The sequence below is a fragment of the Lepidochelys kempii genome, chromosome 3, assembly GCF_965140265.1.
Source record: "Lepidochelys kempii isolate rLepKem1 chromosome 3, rLepKem1.hap2, whole genome shotgun sequence".
NCBI lineage: Eukaryota > Metazoa > Chordata > Testudines > Cheloniidae > Lepidochelys > Lepidochelys kempii.
This window is the reverse complement of record NC_133258.1, coordinates 48,285,991-48,312,924: the sequence shown is the minus strand read 5'-3', so window position 1 is coordinate 48,312,924 and position 26,934 is coordinate 48,285,991. Positions and strand designations below refer to the sequence as shown.

General features: G+C 41.4%; 1 protein-coding gene across 8 annotated transcripts in view; it reads right to left on the bottom strand.

Moving 5' to 3' along the window:
- Nucleotides 1-26,934, bottom strand: part of PRIM2 (DNA primase subunit 2) — a 309,065-nt gene that overhangs the window by 104,818 nt on the left and 177,313 nt on the right. For all 8 annotated transcript variants that reach the window (XM_073336325.1, XM_073336323.1, XM_073336328.1 and 5 more), the window contains 2 exons: nucleotides 5,404-5,476; nucleotides 1,213-1,398 (listed from right to left, as the gene is read on the bottom strand). In XM_073336325.1, the coding sequence (XP_073192426.1) occupies nucleotides 1,213-1,398; nucleotides 5,404-5,476 (259 nt within the window). The remainder of the gene's footprint in view (nucleotides 1-1,212; nucleotides 1,399-5,403; nucleotides 5,477-26,934) is intronic.

Here is a 26,934-nt window from a genome sequence, read left to right as displayed (position 1 = left end):
GGGGATGTTGTGAAGGCCAAAACTATAATGGGATTCAAAAAAGAATTAGATAAGTTCATGAGGGATAGGTCCATCAATGGCTATTAGCTAAGATCATCAGGGATGCAACTCCATGCTCTAGGTGTCCCTGGCCTCTGTTTGCCAGAAGCTGGGAGTGGATGACAGGGGATGGATCACTTGATGATTGCCTGTTCTAGTCAATCCCTCTGAAGCACCTGGCATTGACCTCTGTCAGAAGACAGGATACTGTGCTAGATGGACCATTGGTCTGACCCACAATGGTCATTCTTATGTTCTTGTCTTTCACTGGCTCCTCCTTCTCTATTGCATGATATTTACACAATCTTTCTTAACTTATAAGGCTCTACCCCATCCTACTTATTTCTTATTCACTATCAGAATGTCAGCTCCCACTGATAGGCCCATGATGCCAGCCTCCATCACCCACTTACTAAGTTTTCAAAAAAGCATTCCTTCACACTTTCTCCCATGCTGCCCCTCATCCATGGAAGAAGCTTTCTGTAAATATCCACAAAACTAACACGTTATTCTACTTAAAACTCTCTTTCCTATGACACCTAGAAAACACTTAACAATAGTTATGCTCCTGGTGCCTCTGCCTATCATTCTGACCAAAACTGTCTCATTGTTTCCTTTACTCCCCGCATCTGTCTATATACACGTATTGCTTCTTATCTTTAGACTGTAAACTCTTGGGGGCAGTGGCCATCTTTTTCTATGACATCTAGCACAATGAGGTATTGGTCTATGACTAAGACTCTTAGGCATTATGATAATACAAATAATAATAATGACTATTACGAAGTTTCAGCTAGTACAAAATATGGCAACTTTCCTGCCATTTCAGTTCCTGAACTGCGTTGGCTTTTCAGCTGCTTAGTGGTGCAATACAACGTGCCAGTTCTAATCTACGGAACTCTGTTTGGTTTAGAACATGGCTTTCCTTGGAATTGCCTCTCTTTTCCCATGCCTCATTGAAGTGGGTGAGACAAACAAAAACAACAACATTTTGTTAAAAAGCAAAATTATACCCAAAAGGAGAAAAGTACTTAGAAAGGTGCATTATCCTAGTTTTTACACTAACGTTTAGTAAAATAGTTTCCAGTTAATTATGAAGTGTGGTATGAAGAACAGACTATATTATTAAGAAATCCTTGCACTTTGATATTTAGCCTTGTTTTTAAAACTTACCTTGTCTGCATCCACTTTTCCTTTAATAAATTCAGACTTCCAGAATTGCAAAGCTTGTTCCAGCGTTAAGCCAATGCCCTTTAAGAACAATCCATATTGCATACGGCCTCCGTGACGGAGATGGTGGTTATCACGCAGGGCTTTGTTCAACTGTCTCATGCAAAGAGGAAATGATTTAACAGAAAGCTGCAAGAATAAGAAAATATGTGTGTAAAACAGACTAGCCAATTAATTGATAGGATATATGCTTATTGGGATTACTAATTAACTCCACTTGGAAAGGCTGATGGCTGGGGGAAATAAAATGCACTGGACTGCAGATAATTCAAATATGTCCTTGACCCTTTAAATTTAATAAGTCTTCCAAGGACAAAAACATAAAACAGAGTAACACAAGTGGAAAGCTACTAAGTAAAAAAAGTGTATTTGATAATTTTCTTTCTTACAGCAAAAAACCCCCTGTAGAACTATTACAATGGGTCTTACGCCTGCTTATAGCTCCTTGGAGGATTGAAAATGAAGGTGTGTGCGACAGTTTAAACATCAAAGAGTCACAGAATCTGAGGCCAGAAGAGAGCACCAGATCATCTAATCTGACCTCCTGTTAACACAAGCTACCATCACTCAGCACCAGCACACTAAACCCAATAACTGAAATTAGAGCAAAGAAGTATTACAAGTATTACAAGGAAACTAAACTACTATGTGCCACAGACAGATAACAGGTGCTCCAATGCATGAGGGCCCTGCAATGGTAGAGAATTGATTACATGTGATATATCCACATATTTCCAGCATGCGACATGCATCCCATGCTACAGAGGAAGACAAAAAAAATCCATGATCACTGCCAATCTGACTCGGGGTAAAATTCCTTCCCGACACCACACATAGGGATCAGTTAGACCCTGAGCATGTGAGCAAGAATAAGCCAGCAAAGCATCTGAGAGAGAGAGAGAATGCCCAGTACCACCTAAAGCACTGGCCCTCCCTGCCCAGTATCCCATCTCCCACTGTGGTAATCTCTGATTCTTCAAAGGAAAACAACAAAAAACTACACACAGAATCCCTCCCTGATCATTGCAAGTGGCCAGCTGAAGCCCTGAAGCATGAGATTACAAGAACATCAGACATAAACCACAACGCACCCTTCTGCCTCCCACCATCAAAAAACCACCATACAATCCCACTCACAAATGTGTCGAGCTTTCTCTTAAAACTAATTAAATTTTCCCCCACAACTTCTATTGGGAGGCTCTTTTAGAACCTCAATCCTCTGATGGTTAGAACCCTTCTTCTAATTTCCAGATTGAATTTATTCATGGATCGTTTACACCCATTTGTTCCTGTGCCAACATTGTCCAGCATTCCCCAGAACTATGACCTTGTGACAGGTGGGTTGGATCTAGGGACTTCCTGCTAGAAGAAAGGAAATTTTCAGGTAAGATAAAAAATGTTCTGATTCTTCTTTGTAGGGAAAGTCCACAGGTCCATCATAATGGGATGTTCAATAGCACTGTGTCACCAAAAGAGGGGTCAGAGAGATCTTTTTAAATAAATAGATCCGTTACTGGGTGAGCATAGAACGTAAATCCCTTCCTCCCATGACAAAGACTGAGATGATCTGCACATTTAACTTGTAAAACATAGTAAAGGTGTGCAAAAACATGACCAGATGGCCACCCTGCATCTTTCTTTGTATGTTAGTATAATTCTTCAGGTCATGAAACTTCCACGGCTCTGAATGAAAGAGCACAACAGTTCAAGGGGGAAAAAAAACTGTTTTTTCTCTCTGAAAGCTTCTGAAACAACTTTAGTAACTGAAGCCTTAGCAGCAGATGTAGGGTGGTTTTTTGATTTTTAATTTATTTTGAGATTTTTAGACCAACAGAGCTAGAGCTTTCCTGAAGTGGATACTGCATTCAGTGTTGATTTGTACTATACACTATGTACTTCTTACATCAAGAGTATGCCAGAGTTGGAGGTTTTTGCAGGTGGGCAAAAAGAGTGGAAACAAAATTTCTTCTAACAAGGTTTATCTTGGGAATAAAGGTTGTGTTAACGCTTAGCACAATTTTCCCTTCATGAGGGGTGCAGTACTGTTGCAAGAAAGAAATTCTATGGGCACTTGTGACAAGGGATCAAAGAAATGCTTAGGGAAGGCATTTAATACAAGATTTATTTCCCGGGAGCGAGTTTTCCTCATTGATGTGGATTTGAGAAGTACAGCCTATTATTACTCTGGAATAAGACTTTGGTTTCTCTCCAGAGTTCTGAATACAAAAAGGTCCCTTGATAGGTGTGCAACTCAGGACCCAACTCTCCATTCAAAGACCTTGGGCTGTAGATTCCATTCTCCTGGATTATCCTTTGTTCTCTTCACCAGCTGCTATGATGTTTATTTCCTCTTTGCATGCTGTGCTTGAGAAAACAGATTTGTTTTTCTTCCTTTTCACTCAGGAACAAAGAAAATTAGATGCGCATAGCCAGAATGAGAATCTAGTGTTTCCTTCTTTGCTGATATAAGCCATTGCGGAAGTGCTTTAAGATGTCACTGGTATATCTTGGCTGATCAGGACTGGATTTATCTTTCTTAGGGCTTAATTCTCTGAGCCAACTAATATTGTGTTGAAGTTCTGCTCTTTCATTAGCCTAGGGTGAAATTGTTGAAATTCCCTGCTCTTCAAGCTGGCATAGATTTTCTCCACAAACCTGCTCTGATTCTAACATACTTTGGCCTTTTGAGTACCTCTTGGCAATGGGACAAAAGAGAACAGGCATAATAGGTTCTGTGGACTCAAGAAAATAAGAAACTTCTGGAGAAGACATGTGGAACCTCACTGACAACAGTATGTTGGTGAAGAGACCTTCATTCTGCTTCAAGATATCAAAGCCAAGATAGATTCATTGAAGAATGGATGGCATTGTGCCCTTTGGCCACCAGCTTCTGAATCCTGCCCTCTGATAGGAAAAAAATTTCTGTGAAGGCTGATATCTCTAACTCCCAGAAGTAATATCAGCTCCATGACATCACTTAGATCGTAGTGGAGTTAGCCCAGATTCCGTTCTTGAATAACATGGATTGGACAAGTGATACCTGTTTTGTGGGCCATTTCCAGGAGCAGTGCTCCAATGAGCAGGTTGTTTTGGAATGGGTATGTGTGAATCCTTTTCTACCAGAGGAAAATACAATGTTTACTAGCACTTTAGTTAATATCCTTAGAGAGGCAGGCAGTTCAAAAAGTAAAAGCAGCATACTGGTAACATCATCTTTTGTATGTGACTCTGGTATCTTTTCCAGGAGGTACATAGAACAATGTGTAGGTAAGTGTTCTACAGATAAATTAATGACAGAAAAAGTTTCCTTTGGAATTGCTGCTATGGTGGAATTTAGGATTTCCATCCTGAACCATGGCTTCTGGAGGAATCTGTTCAAAGACCTCTGATAGAGCTTTCCTTGTCTTTGAAATCCTAGGACACTGAGAAGAGAAAGGAGTAGAAGTCTAAGCCTTCTTGTTCTGTGGGAGATCAATTACCCAATTTGAAATAGGTGATATATTGCAGTCTTCATACCCAGGTGTTTCAAATTGGTTGGATGAAAAGCGGGGATGTTAATAATCTTGGTTTTGGAGGTGCATTTAATTCTAATGCTGAATCTCTCTACCTAAGATTCATTCTTCTAATGTAGCATTTAGGCAAAATTCAAAATTTCCTGCCACTTGCTCCCATTTGTTCCCGATTCCCTCTGCCAATTATTGAGGTTTTACAATAAACTTTCATAGGTCCATATTTTTAAAAAATCCCCCAAAACAGGGAAACTGACCAATTATATAGAAATTGACTATAAAATGAAGAAGAAAAACAACTGGAGGTAAAATTAAAAAATTAACACCAACTCACAAACAGTCCCACTCTAATTTCTCACAGGTTGCACTTCAAGTTAACTTTGCTGCATTTTAGCTTTTATGTGACATAATTTTGTTGAACTGGTCCTCAAAACAGTTTGAGAACTACTACTGAAGAGATAAAGCAGATAGTTTAGTCACAGCTTTTATGGACAGGGAGAATAAAGACTTTTTTAAGAAAGGCCAGTCATACCCTAGGAGGTGGTGGGATGAACTGTTAATCGCTTTTAGAAAGGCAAGACAACAATGAGCATATAGCAACCAATGAAGAGCACAAAGTACTTACTGCATCAATGTGTTCTAATGAAATTTTCCCAACATTTTTTTGTATGCTGTAATCTGGACCAACATAGGAATGGCTGAAACAAAAAAAGGAAATATGTTGTTTAGTTTAGTTAGTTAAAAAAAGAAATTTTCATAAATGCAGGAATAGATGACCTTGCAACTTTTAGCAAATTAAATTTAGGAACTGAGAACTTTACATGCAAACCAGACAAGAAAAAAATCGTGCTGAGTTATCTGTTTTGTAAACCAAATTAGAAATAACACTAAAATCAAGATTATACAGAATTTTTTGTTGTTGTTCCTGTATTCCTGGGGGGGGGGGGGGGGAATAGGGAGAGTCTTCAGTCTTTAGATATTGGTGCTGAGTTTGAAAGTGTTGAGACACCCTGGTGAACACATCCTAAAAAAAAAAAAGGGAACAGTCACTATAAACTAATTAAAAGTATTCAAAATAATACCAAGAGTACCAAAGTTGTGGTAAACTAAATGTAAGCATCTGGAGCACTACTTGCAATCTCAAATGCATTCTCCTTTGGGGAGGGTGGGGTGGGAGCAGTTATCAGTCTAGTCTGATTGCAGGGCAGAAGAAAAGAGCAATGATGATGAAATTCAACTTTCTTCTCTACTTATGTGGTAGGGTCTCCAACACAATTGGCAACAGGGATAGCTCACACATACAGAGCTACAGGCTCAGCAAGTAGCTCACTGGCCCAAGCTACATTTCTGTGGATGCTGTCAAATTCTAAAAGCCCCCAAACAGTTAAAAACACTGAGTTATATGACAGAACTAGAAAAATATTTTTTAAAATTCAGGCTTCACTAGGAAGACCTGGTGAATTTTTGGCACCCCGTCAGACACTGAAATAAAATAATATTTTGGGGGACAATGACTGTATGCAGTTTTGAATTTAACAGAGAAAGATGACATTTGTACTGAGAGATGTTACAGAATACCCACTAGAAACCATTAAAACCATGATTGTGTATTTAGAAGAACTGTGAGTTAAGGTGAGGATTCTACATGCATTCAGTAATCAAACATTTTTCTTTTTTGATCTTTGAAAACAAGAGTTTTTCAGCTGTGAGACAAAGGATGCAAAAAGTAAGAAAAGAAGTAGAATTTGTGTAAAGTTTTGTTGAACTTAATTTGCAAGCATCGGTTTTTACTCAATTAAGCTGCAAATATTGCATAAGAATAAAAACATTTTGGGGAATGCTGATTCAGGGAGACAACTTCTGATAAAAATTAGTGCTGTAAATATTATCAGGCACTCAGTGATTAACTCCAGAAAGAATGGATATGGCTAAGACAGCATGCTGGATGTTACTGTTTATTCTCTGGTACTTGCAATATTTATTTTGTGTAAAACATGCAATTGAGAGATGACTTTACTGTAGTACATGGTATTCTTTCTGTTTAAATCACAGTTAAAACAAATCCTTGTTTACTTCTTTAGTCTTGTTTTCGGCAGACACTAGAGAATTGGTCAAACTTCTTGAGGTTACTGTCATCTTTGGAATACCTCCTCTCTATTCCCAGACAACAGATAACGAAAACTGGTTGAGTGGTATTTTACTATCATCAATTATTTGTATTACTGTAGTGTTTAGCAGCTCTAGTCATAGACCAGAACTCTACTGTCCTAGGTGCTGTCCAATCACAAAACAAAAAAACAGTCCCTTCCCCAAAGATCTTACAATCTAAGTATAAGACAAGAAACAACAGATGGATCAAACAGGCTGATGGAGGAGTACAAGGAAACAATGAGACAATATTGGTCAGTACAATAGCCAGTAATCTCAGCACACGAGTAGTGTCATCATGTTTTTTTGTAGGCATGACAGAAAATGATATGGTGGCATTGGAAGGATGTAGCTAATCACCTTATATAATCATTTTATTATGTTATCTATTGTTGTGGTTAATTCATATGTAATCAATGTGTGATAAATAGATTTAAATTGTAGGTATAGGCATAGGAATAAGTAGGATAGTATTACAGGGGTATAGGTTGACAAATATTTATGAGTGAAGAGTGTGTATTTGGCATATAAGCAAAGTAAAGCTATAAAGCAAGGCCTGCAGCTGAGGCCTGTAAGATGTTACCTTAGCCACATTAGGCCTTAAGCCTAAAGAAGGATGGACATAAGTAGGTGACCCAGGAATAACCCTGTACCAGTAAAGTTACAAGATTATTGTAAAGAATGTGCCTATGGGTGATGTTTGGGAAAACAGGTACACAGTGTACACTCATCTAAACTGCAAGGTACCTGATTGTAATACCATGGAAAATTCCTTTTGTTGGAACAATGGAAATGCCCCCGCAGAACAGGAGAACAAAGAAAGGGATGTTACAACCTGCTGTTAAAAAAGGGACTAGGGGCAACCTGTTGACCACTAGATCTGAATAAGCAAAGGACAGCTTGTTGTAGAATAAGAAAAAGGAAACTTGAGGGTTGAGGAGAAAGAGAAGAGGGTCTTGGGACCCAGAAGGTACTGACCAAACCCAAAGGTTTCACGATACGGGAAGAAAACTGGAGAGAGGGTTTCTACATGCAGATTTCGTTATTTTTGCATGGGTCTGCAAGGCTCTATGCTTTCTCCGTGAATAAAGTGTGTACACATAGGCTTTTTCAATGAGTTTCTTGCTGTAGCCATCACACATCCATGAAGGGTCAAACTGTAAATCAGAGAACCCCATGAAGATGGGGCTCTGGGAAAACTACTGGTGAGACTGCTTTTGGGGCCTAAGGCAGCTGGACCATATGGTCCCACTTTTGACAAAGGGTACCAAATAGGGAGTCTGCCCTCCGAGACTGAGAGGCCAGAGCCTGGATGCTGTTCAGACTTAGGGTGACCAGATGTCCTAATTTTATAGGGACAGGCCCAATATTTGGGGCTTTGTCTTATGTAGGCACCTACTACCCCCCACCCCCGTCCCGGTTTTTCACACTTGCTGTCTGGTCACCCTACTTAGACTCTTCAGGTTAAGAAGCATTCAGGACCCAATATTTGGATCCAAACCCAACAGCCTAGTGAGCATCCAGCAGTGGGAGCCCAATCAGGTCTGTGACATTTCCTTATCCCTTTTTCTTAAAATCCCATGAGTATTTGAGTAAGAGTATTTAGTATTGAATAAGAGCAGGACACACAGCACTGGCTTTTACATTTTTTTAGAAGAATCAAAAGGAAATTTTTAACCATATTATACAAATGTTATGGTCAGGTCAAAATTTGGATTCAGATTATTTTGGTATTGATCTTTTAAGTACTCTTTGTGTCCGTCTTGACAACGCACTTCATACCTCATGGTTTAACAAGCTAAAGAATTGTACAATCTCCTTCATGGTATCAGTAGACAAATACTTATGCTTACACATAGAAAAATGAGGTAGGTGATGGAGAAAATGAAAGTCTTCTAAAGACACCTTCTTCTGTTTTATTTTGGTCTAACTGAAAACACAATATGCACTAGATGCTAATGAAGTTAGAACTGTAGATACTAAACAAAATGAAAAGAAAAGCACTAAAACAGATTTGTAATTGTCTCTCTGAGACAGCCTTCTCAAACAGATTCAACATTTGGTATCTGTATTTTATTAAACCATCTTCAAGTGACAGCAGCTGCCAGACTAAACTTGTCAAAACCTTCTATCTAAAGTACAAAAAACCTTCTTGAGATTAAAAAAAAAAACAGAGATGAATTATGAATTAACATCTCTAAAAGACAATATTCTAATTTAGAATCCTGTTTAGGGTGGTAAACATAGCAAAATAGTTAATACTGCATTCCCTGGCAAATAAAATGTTTCGTTTACTTTGAATACCACCTACTAACTATATAACTGCAACTAAAAAATGCTGTGAAGAGCAAAAGAGTAAGATCCTATGAAAACTGCCCTGAACCTAGGGGGCATCTTAATGCGGAATGCAGCAGCATGAGGAAAGTGAGTGCAAGGAGTAGGATTACCTTTACCTAGCCTCCTGTTCCTTGAAAATGGATCTTGGTCAGTTTGAAGAAATTCAGTGGCCAAAACAGTTGAGTCTATAGCTAAGTTAAAGTGACAACACCAACTTCAAAATTACACATTTAACTGGGGTTTTTTTTAAAATCTTCTCTTGTTCCAAACAACACTGTAACTGACATTAGATTTTTTACTGTGGTTATTTAAAGCACTTTGTCTAGTATTTTTTTTTAAAGGGTGCCTTAAGTACACCTTTAAGTCCAAATGTTCAGAAGAGACTACTGATATCGGATGCCTAAAATGAAACATCGAAAAGGGGTCTCCATTTTCAGAAAAGGCTGGCCCCTGTAAGGGCACTCAAAATTTGAACGACACTCTGGACCTAATCCAAAGACCACTGAAATCCATGGAAAGTGTTCCATAGACTACAAAGGGCTTTGGATGAGACCCAACAAGCCTCAGTGTCCCCAGATGTAAAATATATACAATACTCATTTGTAACATGGTACATTTTTCTGGAAACACATGACACCAGTGCTTTTGGATCTCCACTGGCTACCTATTAAGAATGACTCCAAATTTAACAAGCTAGTTTTAACCTTTAAACACCCAACTGCCCTGTGACTTATTTCTGAAAGACTTTCTCTACTGCCACAGTTGAGAATCAAAATGGCATTTGAGCTGAAGCCCCACTCATATGAAAAGCCTTGTCTAAACCAGGAAAATGCATTTGTGATGGAGAAACTGAGTTAACTATGATTAATCAACAGCCCTAATTCAAACACACTGAATGAATCCATTTTCAAGCTTTTAACACTAAGAAATAAAAAACAGAAGGCTCACCATTTCCACTTTTGTAGCAACATCTTAAATTTAAGGTGAGCTCATACTTCTAGAATACCAAGAAATTAGGTGATTTTCTCACCAAAGAATGTAGTCCAGAAAAGTAAAAAAAGTTGATTAAAAATAGCTACGTGATAGGAAGTTTGCAGATTTATTGCCAGTGCAAGACTATTTGATCAAAATTAGTTATTTGATTTTTACTCAAATTTATTATGTATATGTTTTTTTATTTTTAATTTTAAAAATATATCATCTATTTCTGATGAAGGAATCTCTAGAGTCATCTATTTCTGGCCAGCAGATCACTTTCTCTAAGAGAAGAGGGTCTGGTCCTGCCCCGTGGTGGGGGTGGGAGACAGATTTGCAGAGTGAATTCACCCGACAATCATCCTGCAACAGTGGCTCCTGTCCTGCAGGGCTGGGCCTGATGATGTGGCTGGGCAAAACCTGAACAGCACTGAGTCCCCGTGTGTCAGGTTGCCCAGACTAGGAAGTCAGGCTCAGCCCCATGGCACAGGAGCTGCTAGTGTAGGGTTTTTCATTTTATGTCAGTTTATATGTTCTTTTAGATTTTTATTTAGTGGTATTTCAGATTTGCAAAAAGCATGGGGCTCTACAAAGCTCAAGTTCTATGCATGTTATCAGTCAGGGCATGAACAAATAAAATATAGATTTCCCATAATTTCAAATTTCATACTTTCATTGTTCTTTTAGGTTTCTCCACTATGTATTTCTCTCATATTACAGATCTCCCTACTTATCTTACAAAACCACACAATATCATCAGATCCCAACACTAACATCTAGTCTGAGTACCTAAGCCCCAGCACTGATTACCTGTAAACACTAAATTTCTAGTGTATTGTATTACAGTAGCATCTTAAGACCCCAATGAGGGATCAGAGCCTCAATATGCTAGGCAATTCACATATACAAATTAAGACTGTCCTTCCCAAACAGTGGGTGGCAGGAAGATTCTAGATGGGTTGCCATGTCCAAAGATTATAGGTAATAGTGGCTCCGAAAAAGGACAAAATGTAGTTGGTGGATCACCTTAGTAAAAACTTTGGGAACCATTTTACCAAGAGAAAGTTCCCAAAGAGCTTATAAGAAATGATTACTCACCCTATTCAGTAGCTGTGGTTCTCTGAGATGTGTCTCCCTACGGGTGCCCCACTCTAAATCTGCTAGCGCCCCCTGAGGCTTTGAGCAGAGATTTTTCATAGCAGCGTCCATTTAGGCTGCGCGTGCATGTTAGTCAGTCTCATGTCCTCTGCCGTTGTTATATAGCACTCCGCGGAAGAACCGCCTTCAGTTCCTTCTACCATGAAGATCCATAACAGAGAACTCTGAAGCAGAGGAGAAGGAGGGCAGGTAGTGGAGCATCCATAGAGACACACATCTAAAAAAAAAGCAAGGTTACTGCGCAGGATGAGTGTCGAATATAAAGGGAAGGGTAACCACCTTTCTGTATACAGGGCTATAAAATCCCTCCTGGACAGAGGCAAAACCCTTTCACCTGTAAAGTGTTAAGAAGCTAAGGTAACCTTGCTGGCACCTGACCCAAAATGACCAATGAGGGGACAAGATACTTTCAAATCTGGAGGGGTGGGGCGGGGGGTTCTGTCTTTCTGTGTGATGCTTTTGCCAGGAATAGATCAGAAATGCAAGCCTTCCAACTCCTGTTAAGTTAGTAAGTAATCTAGCTAGAAAATAAGTTAGATTTTCTTTTGTTTAATGGCTGGTAAAATCAGATGTGCTGGAGGGAATGAATATTCCTGTTTTTGTGTCTTTTTGTAACTTAAGGTTTTGCCTAGAGGGATTCTCTGTGTTTTGAATCTGATTACCCTGTAAGATATTTACCATCCTGATTTTACAGAGGTGAGGAACTGAAGTCTCCAGCATCAAGGGAACAGTTCCAGGCTGAACAGGAAGCAGATGAAAGCCTCAAGAGAACTTGGACAGCAGCACGGAGTAACCCATCGCCTCTCAGCTCTTCTAATCGATCCAGGTTTGTTGTAGAAAGAAGACTTTTATAGAAGGAAACTCTTTCTGGTGGACACCAGAAAAACTACCATCCTCAGCGACAGTTGGTAGTTCTAACTAAGTACTGGGTAAAGCTCTTAAGTTTAGCCCACAAGATCATCCTAGTGGCCATGCTGGGGTGAACAGAACCAAAGACCATTTGGGAAATCGTTCCCCTGGGAGGGAATGGGCAAGGATATTTCTACCTATGTCCGGTCTTGTGAGGTATGCCAAAGAGTGGGAAAACCCCAAGACCAGGTAAAAGCCCCTCTACAGCCACTCCCCATCACTGCGGTTCCATTTCAGCGAGTAGCTGTGAATATTCTGGGTCCTTTTCCAAAAAAGACACCCAGAGGAAAGGAGTACATACTGACTTCCATGGATTTTCCGACCCAATGGCTAGAAGCATCTAAGCAAAAATAGGGCTAAAAGTGTGTGCCAGGCACTAGCAGACATTTTTGCCAGGGTGGGTTGACCCTCCGACATCCTTACAGATGCAGGAACTAATTTTCTGGCAGGAACTATGGAAAGCCTTTGGGAAGCTCATGTGGTGAATCACTTGGTTGCCACCCCTTACCATCATCAAACAAATGGCCTGGTGAAGAAGTTTAATGGATCTTTGGGGGCCATTAAACTTGATGAGCACTCCAATGATTGGGACCGAGTGTTGCAGCAGGTGCTCTTTGCCTACAAAGCTGTACCACATCCCAGTTTTGGGTTTTCACCATTTGAACTTGTATACGGCCACGAGGTTAAGTGGCCATTACAGTTGGTGAAGCAGCAATGGGAGGGGTTTACACCTTCTCCAGGAACTAACTTTCTGGACTTCTTAACCAACCTACAAAACACCCTCTGAACCTCTTTAGCCCTTGCTAAAGAAAACCTAAAGGATGCTCAAAAAGAGCAAAAAGCCTGGTATGATAAACATACCAGAGAGCATTCCTTCAAAGCAGGAGACCAGGTCATGGTCTTCAAGGTGCTCCAGGCCCATAAACTGGAAGCATTGTGGGAAGGGCCATTCACGGTCCAAGAGAGCCTGGGAGCTGTTAATTATCTCATAGCATTCCCCACCTCCAACCGAAAGCCTGAGGTACCATATTAATTCTCTAAAGCCCTTTTATTCCAGAGAATTAAAGGTTTGTCAGTTTACATCCCAGGGAAAAGATGACACAGTGGCCTGAAGGTATCTACTACGAAGGGAAAAGTGATGGTGGCGTGAAAGAGGTGAACCTCCCCTTGGGCGTATGAAGCGACAGCAGATCAAGGAGCTGTGCACTAGCTATGCGCCAACGTTCTCAGCCACCCCAAGACTGATTGAACGGGCATACCACTCCATTGACTCAGGCAATGCTCACCCAATTAGAACCCAACCTTATTGGGTGTCTCTTCACGCTAAAACTGCTATAGAACGGGAGATCCAGGACATGCTACAGATGGGTGTAATCCAGCCCTCTGGCAGTGCATGGGCATCTCCAGTGGTTCTAGTTCCCAAACCAGATGGGGAGATACGTTTTTGCATGGACTACCGTAAGCTAAATACTGTAACTTGCCCAGACAACTATCCAATGCCACGCACAGATGAACTATTGGAGAAACTGGGAGGGGCCCAGTTCATCTCTACCTTGGACTTAACCAAGGGGTACTGGCAGGCCTAAACAGAGTGACTTACCTTGGACACCAGGTGGGTCAAGGAACTATCAACCCCCTACAGGCCAAAGTGGATACTATCCAAAAGTGGCCTGTCCCAAAGTCAAAGAAACAGGTCCAATCCTTCTTAGGCTTGGCTGGATATTACAGGCAATTTGTACTGCAATACAGCCAAATCGCCACCCCACTGACAGACCTAACCAAAAAGAAACAGCCAAATGCCGTTCAGTGGACCGAAGAGTGTCAGAAGGCCTTTAACCAGCTTAAAGCGACACTCATGTCTGACCCTGTGCTAAGGGCCCCAGACTTTGACAAACCGTTCCTAGTAACCACAGATGCGTCCGAGCAGTGGGAGCAGTCTTAATTCCAGAAGGACCGAATGAAGAGTTCCATCCTGTCGTGTTTCTCAGCAAGAAGCTGTCTGAGAGGGAAAGCCACTAGTCAATCAGTGAAAAGGAATGTTGCGCCATTGTCTAGGCTCTGGAAAAGCTATGCCCATACATTTGGGGACAGCGTTTCCACCTGCAAACCGACCGTGATGCGCTACAGTGGCTTCATACCGCCATGGGAAATAACAAAAAACTTATTCGGTGCAGTTTAGCTCTCCAAGATTTCAATTTCGACATACAACACATACCAGGAGCTTCTAACAAAGTGGCTGATGCACTCTCCCGTGAAAGTTTCCCAGAATCAACTGGTTAAAATCGTCCTTGAGATGTGGAAAATATTGTTAGTCTTTATACAGTCAGTAGTATATTTAGAGATGCATGTGTCTTATTAACTCTGTTTTCTCCTAGAGCTCCAGGAAGAAATCTCAGCTATTGTTTCACCCTATCAGTGATTTGGGGGGCGTGTCATAAATATAAATGGAAGGGTAACCACCTTTCTGTACACAGGGCTATAAAATCCCTCCTGGACAGAGGCAAAACCCTTTTACCTGTAAAGGGTTGAGAAGCTAAGGTAAACTCACTGGCACCTGACCCAAAATGACCAATGAGGAGACAAGATACTTTCAAATCTGGAGGGGTGGGGGGAACAGTTGTCTGTCTGTGTGATGCTTTTGCCAGGAATAGATCAGAAATGCAAGCCTTCCAACTCCTGTTAAGTTAGTAAGTAATCTAGCTAGAAAATACATTCAATTTTCTTTTGTTTAATAGCTGGTAAAATAAGATGTGCTGGAGGGAATGTACATTTCTGTTTTTGTGTCTTTTTGTAACTTAAAGTTTTGCCTAGAGGGATTCTCTATGTTTTGAATCTGATTACCCTGTAAGGTATTTACCATCCTGATTTTACAGAGGTGATTATTTTTCCTTTTCTTTAATTAAAATTCTTCTTTTAAGAATCTGATTGATTTTTCATTGTTCTTAAGACCCAAGGTTTGGGTGTGTGTTCACCTGTACCAATTGGTGAGGATTATTATCAAGGCTTCCCCAGGAAAGGGGGTGTAGGGCTGGGGGGATATTTTGGGGGAAGATGTCTTCAAGTGGTCCCTTTCCCTGTTCTTTGTTTAAAACGCTTGATGGTGGCAGCATACTGTTCAAGGTACAAACTTTGCCCTGTCCTTGAGGAAGTTTTTAACCTAAGCTAGTAAGAATAAGCTTAGGGGGTCTTTCATGCAGGTCCCCACATCTGTACCCTAGAGTTGAAGGTGGGGAAGGAACCTTGACAATGAGTAACCATTTCTTCTTCTTCAAGTAGTGTCCCTATGGATGCTCCACTCTAGGTGACTACTGAGCAGTTCCCTCTAAGGTAGGGGGAAGAGGGAGACTTTAGAGTAGTGTGTAGTACCGAAGAAAGTACAGCCAAGCCAAACACAGTATCAGCAGCAGAGTTGTGAGTTACAGTATAGTGTTCAGCAAACATATGTATAGATGCCCAAATATTGGCCTGACATTTCACAATAATGGGCACATTCTTGAGGAATGCCACAGAGGTGGAAAAGGACCTTGTAGAATGAGTACATATATTCAAAGGTGTTTGAATATTGCAACACTCGTAGCAAGATTTAGTGCAGCCTGATATCCACTTCAAAAGTCTCTGGTTAGACTTTTCACTTATCTGCTACCAAGACAAACAACCTATGGGTCTTTCTGAAGGACTTTGTCCTATCCAGATAGAAGGCGAGGGCTCTCCTGACATCAAGGGTTTGTAGCAGTGCCTTCTGGTTATCTAGATCTGGTTTGGAGAGGAAGACAGGCAAGTGAATGGGCTGGTTAATATGAAACTTAGAAAAAGCTTTCGGTAAAAATTTGGGGTGGGGACAAATTTGGTATGACCCTGTCTTTAAAAGATAGCGCGAAAGGGGGTATCCCATCAGAGCCCCTACTTCTCCAACCCATTGTGCTGACATGATATTATCAGGAATGCCATCTTTATAGACAAATGGAGCAGTGAGCAGGTAACCATTGGTTCCAAGGGTGGTCTTGTGAGGTTTTTAAGAACCAGATTGAGGTCCCATGCCTGAGTAGGGCATTAGATTGGTGGAGAGAGGTTTCTAAACCCTCTGAGGAATCTCACTGTGGGCAAAGACAGAATAACCCTCTATTGGAGGGTGGAAAGCCATGATTGCTGCCAAGTGGACTCTTATGGAGGTCATTGACAGTTCCCAAGGATTTTAGAGTTAGGATGTAGTCCAGTATATCTGGTAGTGATGAAATCATTGGTGGAACATGCCTGAGGTTACACCAGCCGACAAACCTCATCCATTTTTGAGTACGTGTAGCAAGTAGATTGTTTCCTGCTGTGTAATAATAGTCTTTTGACACCCTCTGAGCAGGTTGCCTCTAATCCCATGAACCATCAGCCAACTATGCTTTGAGATGAAACACTGCAAGGCTGGGGTAAAGGATCTTCCCACCCTCCTGTGAGAGGAGATGAGGAGCGATGTAGAGAGTGACTGGAGAGCAAATGGCCAGCTTTATTGGATACGGAAACCACGTTTTCCTGGGCAAGGTCAGAACTATTAGGATGATTCTGCTTGTCTGTCTTTATTTTGAGCATAAAACTTTGGCTTTTAGGGGAGTCAGCAAGAATGTATACAGGAAAGTTGACGACCAGTGAAGGTGAAAAGCATCCCCCAGGGATTGGTGAGCCAGACTACCCCACAAGCAGAAGAGGATATATTTCTTGTTTAACTCTGTGGTGAACAAGTCTATCTGAGCTGTCCTGCATTGACTGAATATGTGGTGTAATATGCTGGGGTCTATTTCCCACTTATGTTCTTGGAAGAAGTGCCTACTGAGTACATCTGTGGTCACATTCTGAACTCCTGGGAGATCGGCCATTGTGATGATGAGCTGGTTGTGCATGCATCAGTTCCAAAGCTTGACAGCCTCAGTGCAGAGAGAGGAGGATCTGGCTCCTCCCTGACAATTGACGTATCCATGCACATTATATTGTCCATCATGACCTTTGCTATATTGGGACCTTTGGGTGGCCATCTCCAACAATCTTCCATAGTATCGAGCACCATAGAGAAGGACAACTCGTATCACCTGCTCCACCCAAGAGACCTGACCCTCAAGAGGAATTCGAGGAACAGGAAGCTAGAGCCGATGAAGAAGTCTCACTCACGGCCAACATCTTGTCTTTGTCTCCGGATGAAGCTGTCATGCCTCTGCCTCCATTCTTAGCAGATGATGTTAAACACTTCCAGGATCTAGTCAAGAGAATTGCAGATTCCTTGTGGATCCCTCTCAAGGAGGCTAAAGAGCCTTATCATATGCTTGATATCCTCCAATCACCCTGTCATAAATATAAAGGGAAGGGTAAACCCCTTTAAAATCCCTCCTGGCCGGAGAAAAAAATCCTCTCACCTGTAAAGGGTTAAGAAGCTAAAGGTAACCTCGCTGGCACCTGACCAAAATGACCAATGAGGAGACAAGATACTTTCAAAAGCTGGGAGGAGGGAGAGAAACAAAGGGTCTGGTCTGTCTGTCTATATGCTGCTTTGCCGGGGATAGACCAGGAATGGAGTCTTAGAACTTTTAGTAAGTAATCTAGCTAGGTATGCGTTAGATTATGATTTCTTTAAATGGCTGAGAAAAGAACTGTGCTGAATAGAATAACTATTTCTGTCTGTGTATCTTGTTATAACTTAAGGTTTTGCCTAAAGGGGTTCTCTATGTTTTGAATCTAATTACCCTGTAAGGTATAGACCATCCTGATGTTACAGGGGAGATTTCTTTACTTCTATTTACTTCTATCTCTATTAAAAGTCTACTTGTAAGAAAACTGAATGCTTTTTCATTGTTCTCAGATCCAAGGGTCTGGGTCTGTAGTCACCTAGGCAAATTGGTGAGGCTTTTTACCAAACCTTGTCCAGGAAGTGGGGTGCAAGGTTTTGGGAAGTATTTTGGGGGGCAAGACGTTTCCAAACAGCTCTTCCCCAGTAACCAGTATTTGTTTGGTGGTGGTAACGGCCAATCCAAGGATAAAGGGTGGAATATTTTGTACCTTGGGGAAGTTTTAACCTAAGCTGGTAAAGATAAGCTTAGGAGGTTTTTCATGCAGGTCCCCACATCTGTACCCTAGAGTTCAGAGTGGGGGAGGAACCTTGACACACCCTCACCTGCCTGCATAGCTTTGCCTGTCAACAAAGCCCTTCTGGACCCAGCGAAGATCATCTGGCACACTCCAGCTACCCATGTGTAACTCCACCGAAGTTAAAGAGACTCCATGCAAATCTACCAATAGGATTTGTTTTTAGTTGTAGTAGTATACCTTTTTGCTTAGAAATCCAGTCATGGATCAGGACCCCATTGTGCTAAGTGCTGCACAACAGATCGACACTGACAGAACAATAGAAAAGTACAAGCAATCAGTGAGACGGTACTCATCAGCACAATAGGCTGTGGCCTTAGCACATTAGTAACCTAACCATTGTCAACTTTTTGTAGATATCATTGAAAACAAGAGTTTTGAGGAGGAATTTGAAGGAGGGTAATGAGTTCATTTTGCAGATGTTTACAGGAAACTCCTCCCACTTGTGAGGTGCTACAGGGGAGAAAGCAAGAAGGTGCTTGTTTGAAAATTTAACAAGTGGGTGATGGAGGCTAGCTCATGAGCTGATCAGCAGTGAGAGTTGACATTTCAAAAGTGAATGAGAAATGTTAGGTAGGATGGAGACAGGCCATGAAAGACCATCAAACTTAAGCTACTTGTCTTCATTTTTAAGCAGCAGAAAAAGGGGAGTCAGTGGAGAAATATAAAGAGATGGGTAACATGGTCAAAGAAGATGGCTAGGAAAATCATCTTTGCAGCAGCATACTGAATGGATATGAGCAGGACAAGTTTGCATTTGTCAAGGCCACAGAAAAGGATGATGCAGTGATCGGGATGTGTGATAAGAGTCTGGATGAGAGTTTTAGCTGTGTGGCTAGATACCAAAGGCCATATCTTTGAGATGATATGCAGAAAGAATCTGCACAGTTTAGAAGGAGCCTGTATGTGAGAACCTAGAGAGAGGTCCTGAGTGGACTATGATGCCATGGTTACAGGCCTGAGTGACAGACAGGATGATGGTGTTGTCCAGTGAATGAGAAAGGATGTAGCAGGGAGAATTGGAAGGGTTTAAGAGCGCCATTTTACCTGTGTGAACCTATGAAGAGATCCTGAATGGATCGAGTAGAAGGAAAGGAATTCATGAGGAAAGATGTAAGGAAGTATTTCCCCCCGACCCCCGCAGAGGAAAGATGTGCTGTTACAAACTTTTGGAAAAAAGGTTCTTTCTCCATGTCTGCACATGTTCAGATTAAGTGCACAGTCACATATTGGTTTGTTGGGACTGCCCAACACAATTCAATACTGACTTTGGTTATTTTTGTTTTGCTTTTATTAGCCCCATGGTACAGAGTATTTACAATTGAAGAACTTCAAGAAACCATGTGTTCACACTGAATATAGAATGCTAAATGTAAAGTTAAGTTAATTTGGGAGTCAAAAATTTGACTTCTCTTTAACATGTACATGCTTAGTCACATGCAAGTGCTGGATCATATTAAAGAAGTTCTGTATTAAAATCACAAATGAGTTTGATTTCCCATAGTTTAAATTCCAGGGTATTACTAATTAAGAGGTCTCTTGGTTTTTGGTACTGTTTCTCTCCCTCTATGTGTGAAACTTGAAAGCTGCTAATTGCGTTAGTACATTCTAAGACAGAGTCTGTTCTCAAAGCAATTCAAACAGAGAGAGACTCAAAGCAATACTCTGTAACAATAGAAACAGCACCCAGAGACTCCCCGCCCTTTCGTTGTATTAACAATTGTGATTAAAATAGAGTCAGAGGATGTATGTGGATGGATGCTTGGTGTGGATAATACTGAATGATCAGGGAGGTGCCAGCCTAAGAATCCAGTGTCCATCGGCTGAAGAAAGCGTCAAGTGGAAAAAACCAGAGGACCCCTGGAGGGCAGACTGGAATCCACCCAAAAGCCTCAAGAATGGGCGAACCAAAGAACAAGATAACATCTGGCAGCGCGGAGCCGTCAGTAATGTGCTATCTGCTGATTGATGCAGCAACAGCATGATGAAGCAATTCCCATAGCCTGACATAGGAAGAAATTCCTACAAAAATAGACTGTAGAAAGTGAGAACTTTGGGGTCTGATTCTGCAAACTAACTTCCACGAGCATCAGACAAGGCCCTGCTCCCTCCTTGTGTCCAGGCCACCTGACCAGTGACTTGGCATGAGCAACTCTAAGGCTGGTAACTATGATAACAACCTTGCAGAATATGTGTGTGTGTGTGTGTGTGTGAGTGAGTGTGAGTGTGAGTGTGTGTGAGTGAGAGAGAGAGAGAGAGAATGAATGAATGAATGGTGTGAATAAATATGAGATTGAATGGAATGATGGAATGTTATAGCTATAACTAACCGCTTACTATGATTCTTTCTGTATTCACAATAAATGTGGTATTTTGCCTTTTTTCCCTTTAATAAGATCCTGCTGGTTTTATTAGCCCCATGGTACAGAGTATTTACAATTGAAGAACTTCAAGAAACCATGTGTTCACACTGAATACAGAACGCTAAATGTAAAGTTAAGTTAATTTGGGAGTCAAAAATTTGACTTCTATTCAACATGTACATGTTTAGTCACATGCAAGGCTTCAGGTTCTGTACGGTCATGTCAGAATGATAGCATAGTATGTAAAGATGATTTCCTCTTCAATTCTGTTTGCTCAGCAATTCCTCTCACTAAAACTGTAGCTTAGAATGTTAGCCATTTAAAGATTTATTATAGCCAGTTGTGAGTGTTGCAAATGTTGCAAAATGATTTCTTATTTCACTACTGTACAATCAGCATTAAAAAGCACCAGTAAAGTAGAATAGGGAAGAAACAGCATCTCAGCTATAGATAAAGTAAGTATTTATTACACAACAATCTCATTACAAAATGAATTCCATGCACATTAAAAAACAGGGCCATGCATTAAAATAAGGAATTGTTTAAAAAATAACTTTATAGATGTAAACTTCAGCAAAAAGCATTTGTGCTGAAAGTGAAGGCTGGCTAATTTAAAATTCACAAGCAGATATGAACAGCTGCCATCAAACACACAATGCATTAGCAACCAATCAGCGCTGAGTAACCTTCAATTGCACACTCTTCTCAGATAATTTCTAAGCTTTTGCTCCCCTGACGAAGCTCTATTTGTCTGACATATGCCAAAAATAAAATATTGCGGTAAGTAACTTCATAAGATGAAGAAAGAGGGAAGCCTACAACTAAAATACCTTCCATTTTTGTGAGCAAGATGAAATAAAAATGAATCACAATTCATAGAAATAAATAATGGAAAAGATTAGGTCATCTGTCTATTCCCTGCCAAAGCCTGATTCTCAAGTTCTAAAGACCAGTTTTAAACTATAACTTCTTTTGCCTTTTTAGGGACTAGAAAATATGTGATATTTTGTGGTTTCACTGGCTGTGACAATGTTTCTTTACAGTTTTACTTATACACTTCTATATCATATTGGGGATGTTCTTAGCTCTAGCATGGTCCCTCATTCATTGGGATAAGTTTATTTTTAAACTGCATATGCAAAGCCAACAATTTGATGTGCAAACATACGAAGAAAATCAAAAATTAGCTGGTTTGCCCATTTGCATAACAAATGAAGGATCTCTAAGTGTTAGGTAGCTAGTTTCGGCAACTAATTTTAAGAAGCTGACCCTTTGTTTTTGCAGTCTTTCCTTTTTATACATTACCAAAAGAAAACCTGGAGGCCGACAATGGCTCTGAATATTATGGCACAAAACACTTATTTTTATAAGAACGACCATACTGAATCAGACTGACAGTGGCCAATACCAGGTGTTTTAGAGGGAATGAACAGAACAGGTAATCAATCAAGTGATCTGTCACCTATTCCCACCTTCTGGCAAACAGAGGCTAGGGACACCATTCCTGCCCATAAAAATTATGGAAAAAATTGTCAGCAGTGAAAACAGAGAAATGTTCCAATAATTCCTCACACAGAGGATGGAATTTTCAAAAGCACTAAGTGTGAAACTAATGGTAGTTTTACCATTGAGTTCAGTGGGAATAAAGTTATACTAATGATGAGCATTTTTGTTGATCCTACAAAGAGGTTTGAATGAAAAAAGAGGAAAAACAGCACACCAGAACAGTTACTCACTTGTATTTGTAACCGTTGTTCATCAAGATATGAACTGCACGCATACTTCATTCAGGCGTATGTGCACGCGGTATGCCAGAGCCAGAGCGCTTTCAGTAGCAGTACCCACTGGGGCAGCGCTCATACGCTCTGCTTTCTCATGGCTCCTTCCATGGCTATGAGGGCAGTGGCTCCCAACCCCCCTCAGTTCTTTCGTACCAGAATTTGTGACTCAAGATTCCAATGCAGAGAGTACAGAGGATGGGTTGTGGAATACTCATGTGAGCCACATCTCAAAGAACAGTTACAATAGAGAAAAGTAACCAGTTTTTCTTCTTTGTGTGGTTGCACATCTGTATACCACGCAGGTGACTCACAAGCAGTTAGGCTCAGAGTCCACCTAATGAGAGTCTGAAGAAACACTTTTTCAAAATCTGCATCAGATCTTGAAGCAGATGTGATGGCTTAATGTTGAGTTAAATGACAGTGGACAAAGTAGCAATATGTCAATATGGGAACGTCCCTCCAAAATGTCACTGAGGTAGCTTGAGTCCTTTTTGAATGGGCCAGAAGTCTCTGTGGAGGAGAGGTATTTGCTACTTTGTTCACCGTTGTGATGCTGGAAGTCATCCATCTGGAAATGGTTGCACAGAAATTGTCAGAATTCTTGCTATCAGCATAAAAGACAGAGAGCTGAGTAGATAACCTGAAGGACCCAGTACTATCCAGACAAAAGGCCAAACTTCACCTTACATCCAAAGTATGAAGCCAATTGTCATTTCTATTTGTGTGTGACTTCAGAGAATAAAAGTCAGCCCCGAAGAGCAGGCCGTCAATCTTTACTCCTTCAACTTTTCCAGCAACTCATCCATCTTTTTCTTGAAAAGACCATACACTTTGCAGGGGAGATCCTCTACCTTCATTACAGTATCCTGAGCTAGAGAAGAGATGCCAAAAAGGCCAAACATGTTGTGACACATGGCCAGAAAGCATTATGCATCCTACAGGATAAATGACCCAATTCAACCTTCAGGGACATACTGTAGATAATTTTTGTGGTTTTGTGTGTTTACATACATATTGATAGAGGTTAACAATGTAATTGAACAGTTCCTGTCTATGCTGTATTTTATTAATCAGAGATCAAAAGGAGATCTTAACCTTTAAATCACCTGCAAATGGTGGAAAACAGGCAATTGCCTTATGTTAATCCGTGTAGCTAATTTCTGGTGATGCTTAGGAAATAGGTCTACTTCAAAGTCTCTATGACTGCCTACTGTTCACCTAAGAACTCCGAGCTCTCAAGGGAAGGCCTGGAACTGTATAAAGGTGTCTTGGGTACTGATCCTTTTTATCTCAGATCTGGTTGATGCTTTATACAGGGGAAGCTTAAGACTGAGATCTCCAGTCCCCCCTGGATCAGAACATTGGACTGAATCTAGGGACTAATTCTAAAAATTCTTTGCAACTCCAAAGCTCACTATCTCTGCTATGAAACTGATCTCAAAACTATACTCATGTCCATATGTATACTGATCTTTTAACCTACACACTCACTCTCTTCGTTTTTAATAAATTTTAGTTTAGTTAATAAGAATTGACTGTAAGCATGTATTTGGGTAAGATCTGAAATATTCATTAACTAGGGAGGTAATATGTCCAATCTTTTGGGACTGGTAGAACTTTCTTATATGATGAATACGATTTTCAGTAATCCTCATCATATTTGACTGGGGTGTCTGGATGGAGGCCGAAGGCTGGTTTGCTTTAAGGAAACTGTGTTTTGGCTTCTGGATAACAAGTAAGGTATTGCAGAAACAGTTTTGAGGCTAGCTTGGTGGATCTAAGTATTTGAATGACCACAAGATTTGAGGATTATCTGCCCCATTCTTTGCAGTCTGCCCTAATAAAGTAACCTCAGTGTGGCTCCCCTGCGACCCCAATCACACATTTCTCATCTTAACGGCAAGAGCCAGTGGTCTGGGAGAAGAGTCCGAGGCATCAAACAAAGCCCTGGGAGCGTCCTTTGCCACATTTTGACCCTCCAATAGAATCACATTTTCCTTTTGTCATCTGCCAGATTCTACACAAAAAGTCCCATCTTTTCCATAAGTGGAATTGATGGCGGGCCATAACAGCTTGATAATTTGTCACTGTGACAGGGGTCACTCACCATTGTGGCACCTCCTATTGGTTGTTTTGGGAATTAGCTCTGCATGGTAGTGCTCCTTTTTCAGGTGGTGCCTCACCGCCGTCACTTTCGTTCCAGGACACGTGCCACTCCCAGGACTCTGGCATCCTCTTCAGTGATGCTGCCGTCCAGCTGTGCCACACTCTGTTTCCCCCCTTCCGGGGGACCTGCAATCTCTGTCGAGCCACTTCCCTCAGTGGCAACTGCAGTCCATTATCCTGTGGCTGCTTCCAATGTGGCTCCAGCACCCTCTTCTGCCCTTACCTCAGGGTCTTAGCCTGCAGGCCCTAGCAGCTAGCCAGGAGCTCTCTCTAGTTTCCCCAGTCCCTGCTTGAAGCACTGCTCTGTCCAGGGCGCTGGCAGTTCTCTGAGGCCTCCAGAGACACAGTCCTTCCTCCCTGAGCTCCCAGCAGAGAACTGAACTCCTCTGTCCTGCAGCTCCCTTTTTATACGGGCCTGCTTGGCTCTGATTGGCTGCCTCCGGTGCAGCCTCCCTAGAGCTTCTTTTAATCCCTTTTCTGCCAGTGAGGGGCAGCCATCCCATCACAATCACCTTAATTCCAAGTGAGAAAAAAGAGAACGTCTTTCTCCCTAGGGAATCAGTCTTCTTCCCTTCTCCATCAGCTGAAGTGGTTTGTGCTTGTCCAGACCTCAACCTGCTACATAGCCATCATCATCATCAAATTAAATACAGGGTGTGTGAGAGAATATAAAAAACCCTCCAAGGATATCTGATATAATTTGTCTTCCGTCTTGGAAACAGGCTGGCAAGAGGTAGAAGTGGATCAAACCATCTTAGCAGGGTGCAGCAAAGCAAGAATTAGTAACAACATCCTACTCTTCAAGATAGCCCCGCAAATGCTGATCAGATGGGAAGTTTCCTCCATGGCTACTGAAGGCAATCCATCAGGTAGTGGAACTGCGGAGTGTCCTCACAAGGGGAAGAAGCAGAAGCCACTCCAACACGCTCACTTGATAGATCTGGATCATAGTCTGTATCAGTTTTCAAAAAAAAAAAAGCTATCTTCTCATCTTCTTTTTCAGAGAGAGAATCAGGCGCCACTGTCTGAGATGCAGATGGATCCGGTGGAACCAAATCCAAGGACTTGATCATTGCCAGATCCTTTACAGATGAAACATCACCTCTCCATTCATAAGGAGGACACCTGAAAATTTCCTGTGGTGGTGACACTCAGGAAGGCCATGGAGCCCTGGATTGCCAATCTCCCCAGCAACTGGGATCTGAGAACATTGCAGGAGGAGGAGAAAAACGAGGCAAGAACCGGGAGCAAACAGGTTTCTTTATTCTTTTTCTTTTCTCCTCTAATCACAGATGTAGCCTCAAATCTGGGATGAAGCATGCCTGAGACAGCATGGGACCCAGAGGGTGGAGAGAGAAATAAATGGACAGAAAGCTCTTTGTGGAGACCCTGTAGGAGTCTTAGGAAGAGGTGGTATAGATGAATCAGGAGAAAAACTAGATCTCCTCAGCTCTTCTCCTTTTTTCAGGTGAAGACAACACAGATTCTGAAACTGGTGAAACCTGCGTCTTCCTCCAGGCTCTCTGTATCTTCGTCAGAGCAGAGGAATGCTTAGAAGCCAAATTATGTACATCGGTCACCAAAGTAAAGCCCTCTTTGGAACCAAAGATGGACCTGGAGCAGAGCAGAGATTGAAGCCAGAGTGGAAAACCTAGATGGAACAGGACCAATGAAATACTCAGGTCCTTGAAGCTGAAACTGTAACAGGGCTTAGTTTCAGAGCCACAGAGACCCTGTCAGAATCAGACTGATCTGACAAACCTGATGTATAGGATCTGACATTGCTAACATGTCTGTCTTCTTCTTGCCTTCTTTTCCAGAACCAACACAGCTAGAGCAGACGACGAGGTTCTTGGTTCCATAGCAGGCAGTAATTTTTTCAATCAACAATGTCTTTGAAGCCCTGAGTAGCAGAATCTGGGAATTGGACCAAACAAAGGTTCTGATATCCTTGGACCTTTAAGCTGCTTTGACTTGCTGGAGGAAGTCACAGGACCCAAGACTGGTCTCTTAGACTTTGGATCCAACAAGTGCCTGGAACGCACCAGTTTAGCCTCAAGTGCCTCCTTAAAGAGAAGCAGCTGCAATCTGCTCTGCCTCTCCTTGCAAGCTCTAGCTTGAAAGTCCAGCAGGTGGAACGCTCAGATGGAAAGTTGCCCTCTTCCACGCACTGCATGCGCCTGATATGGTCTTCCAATG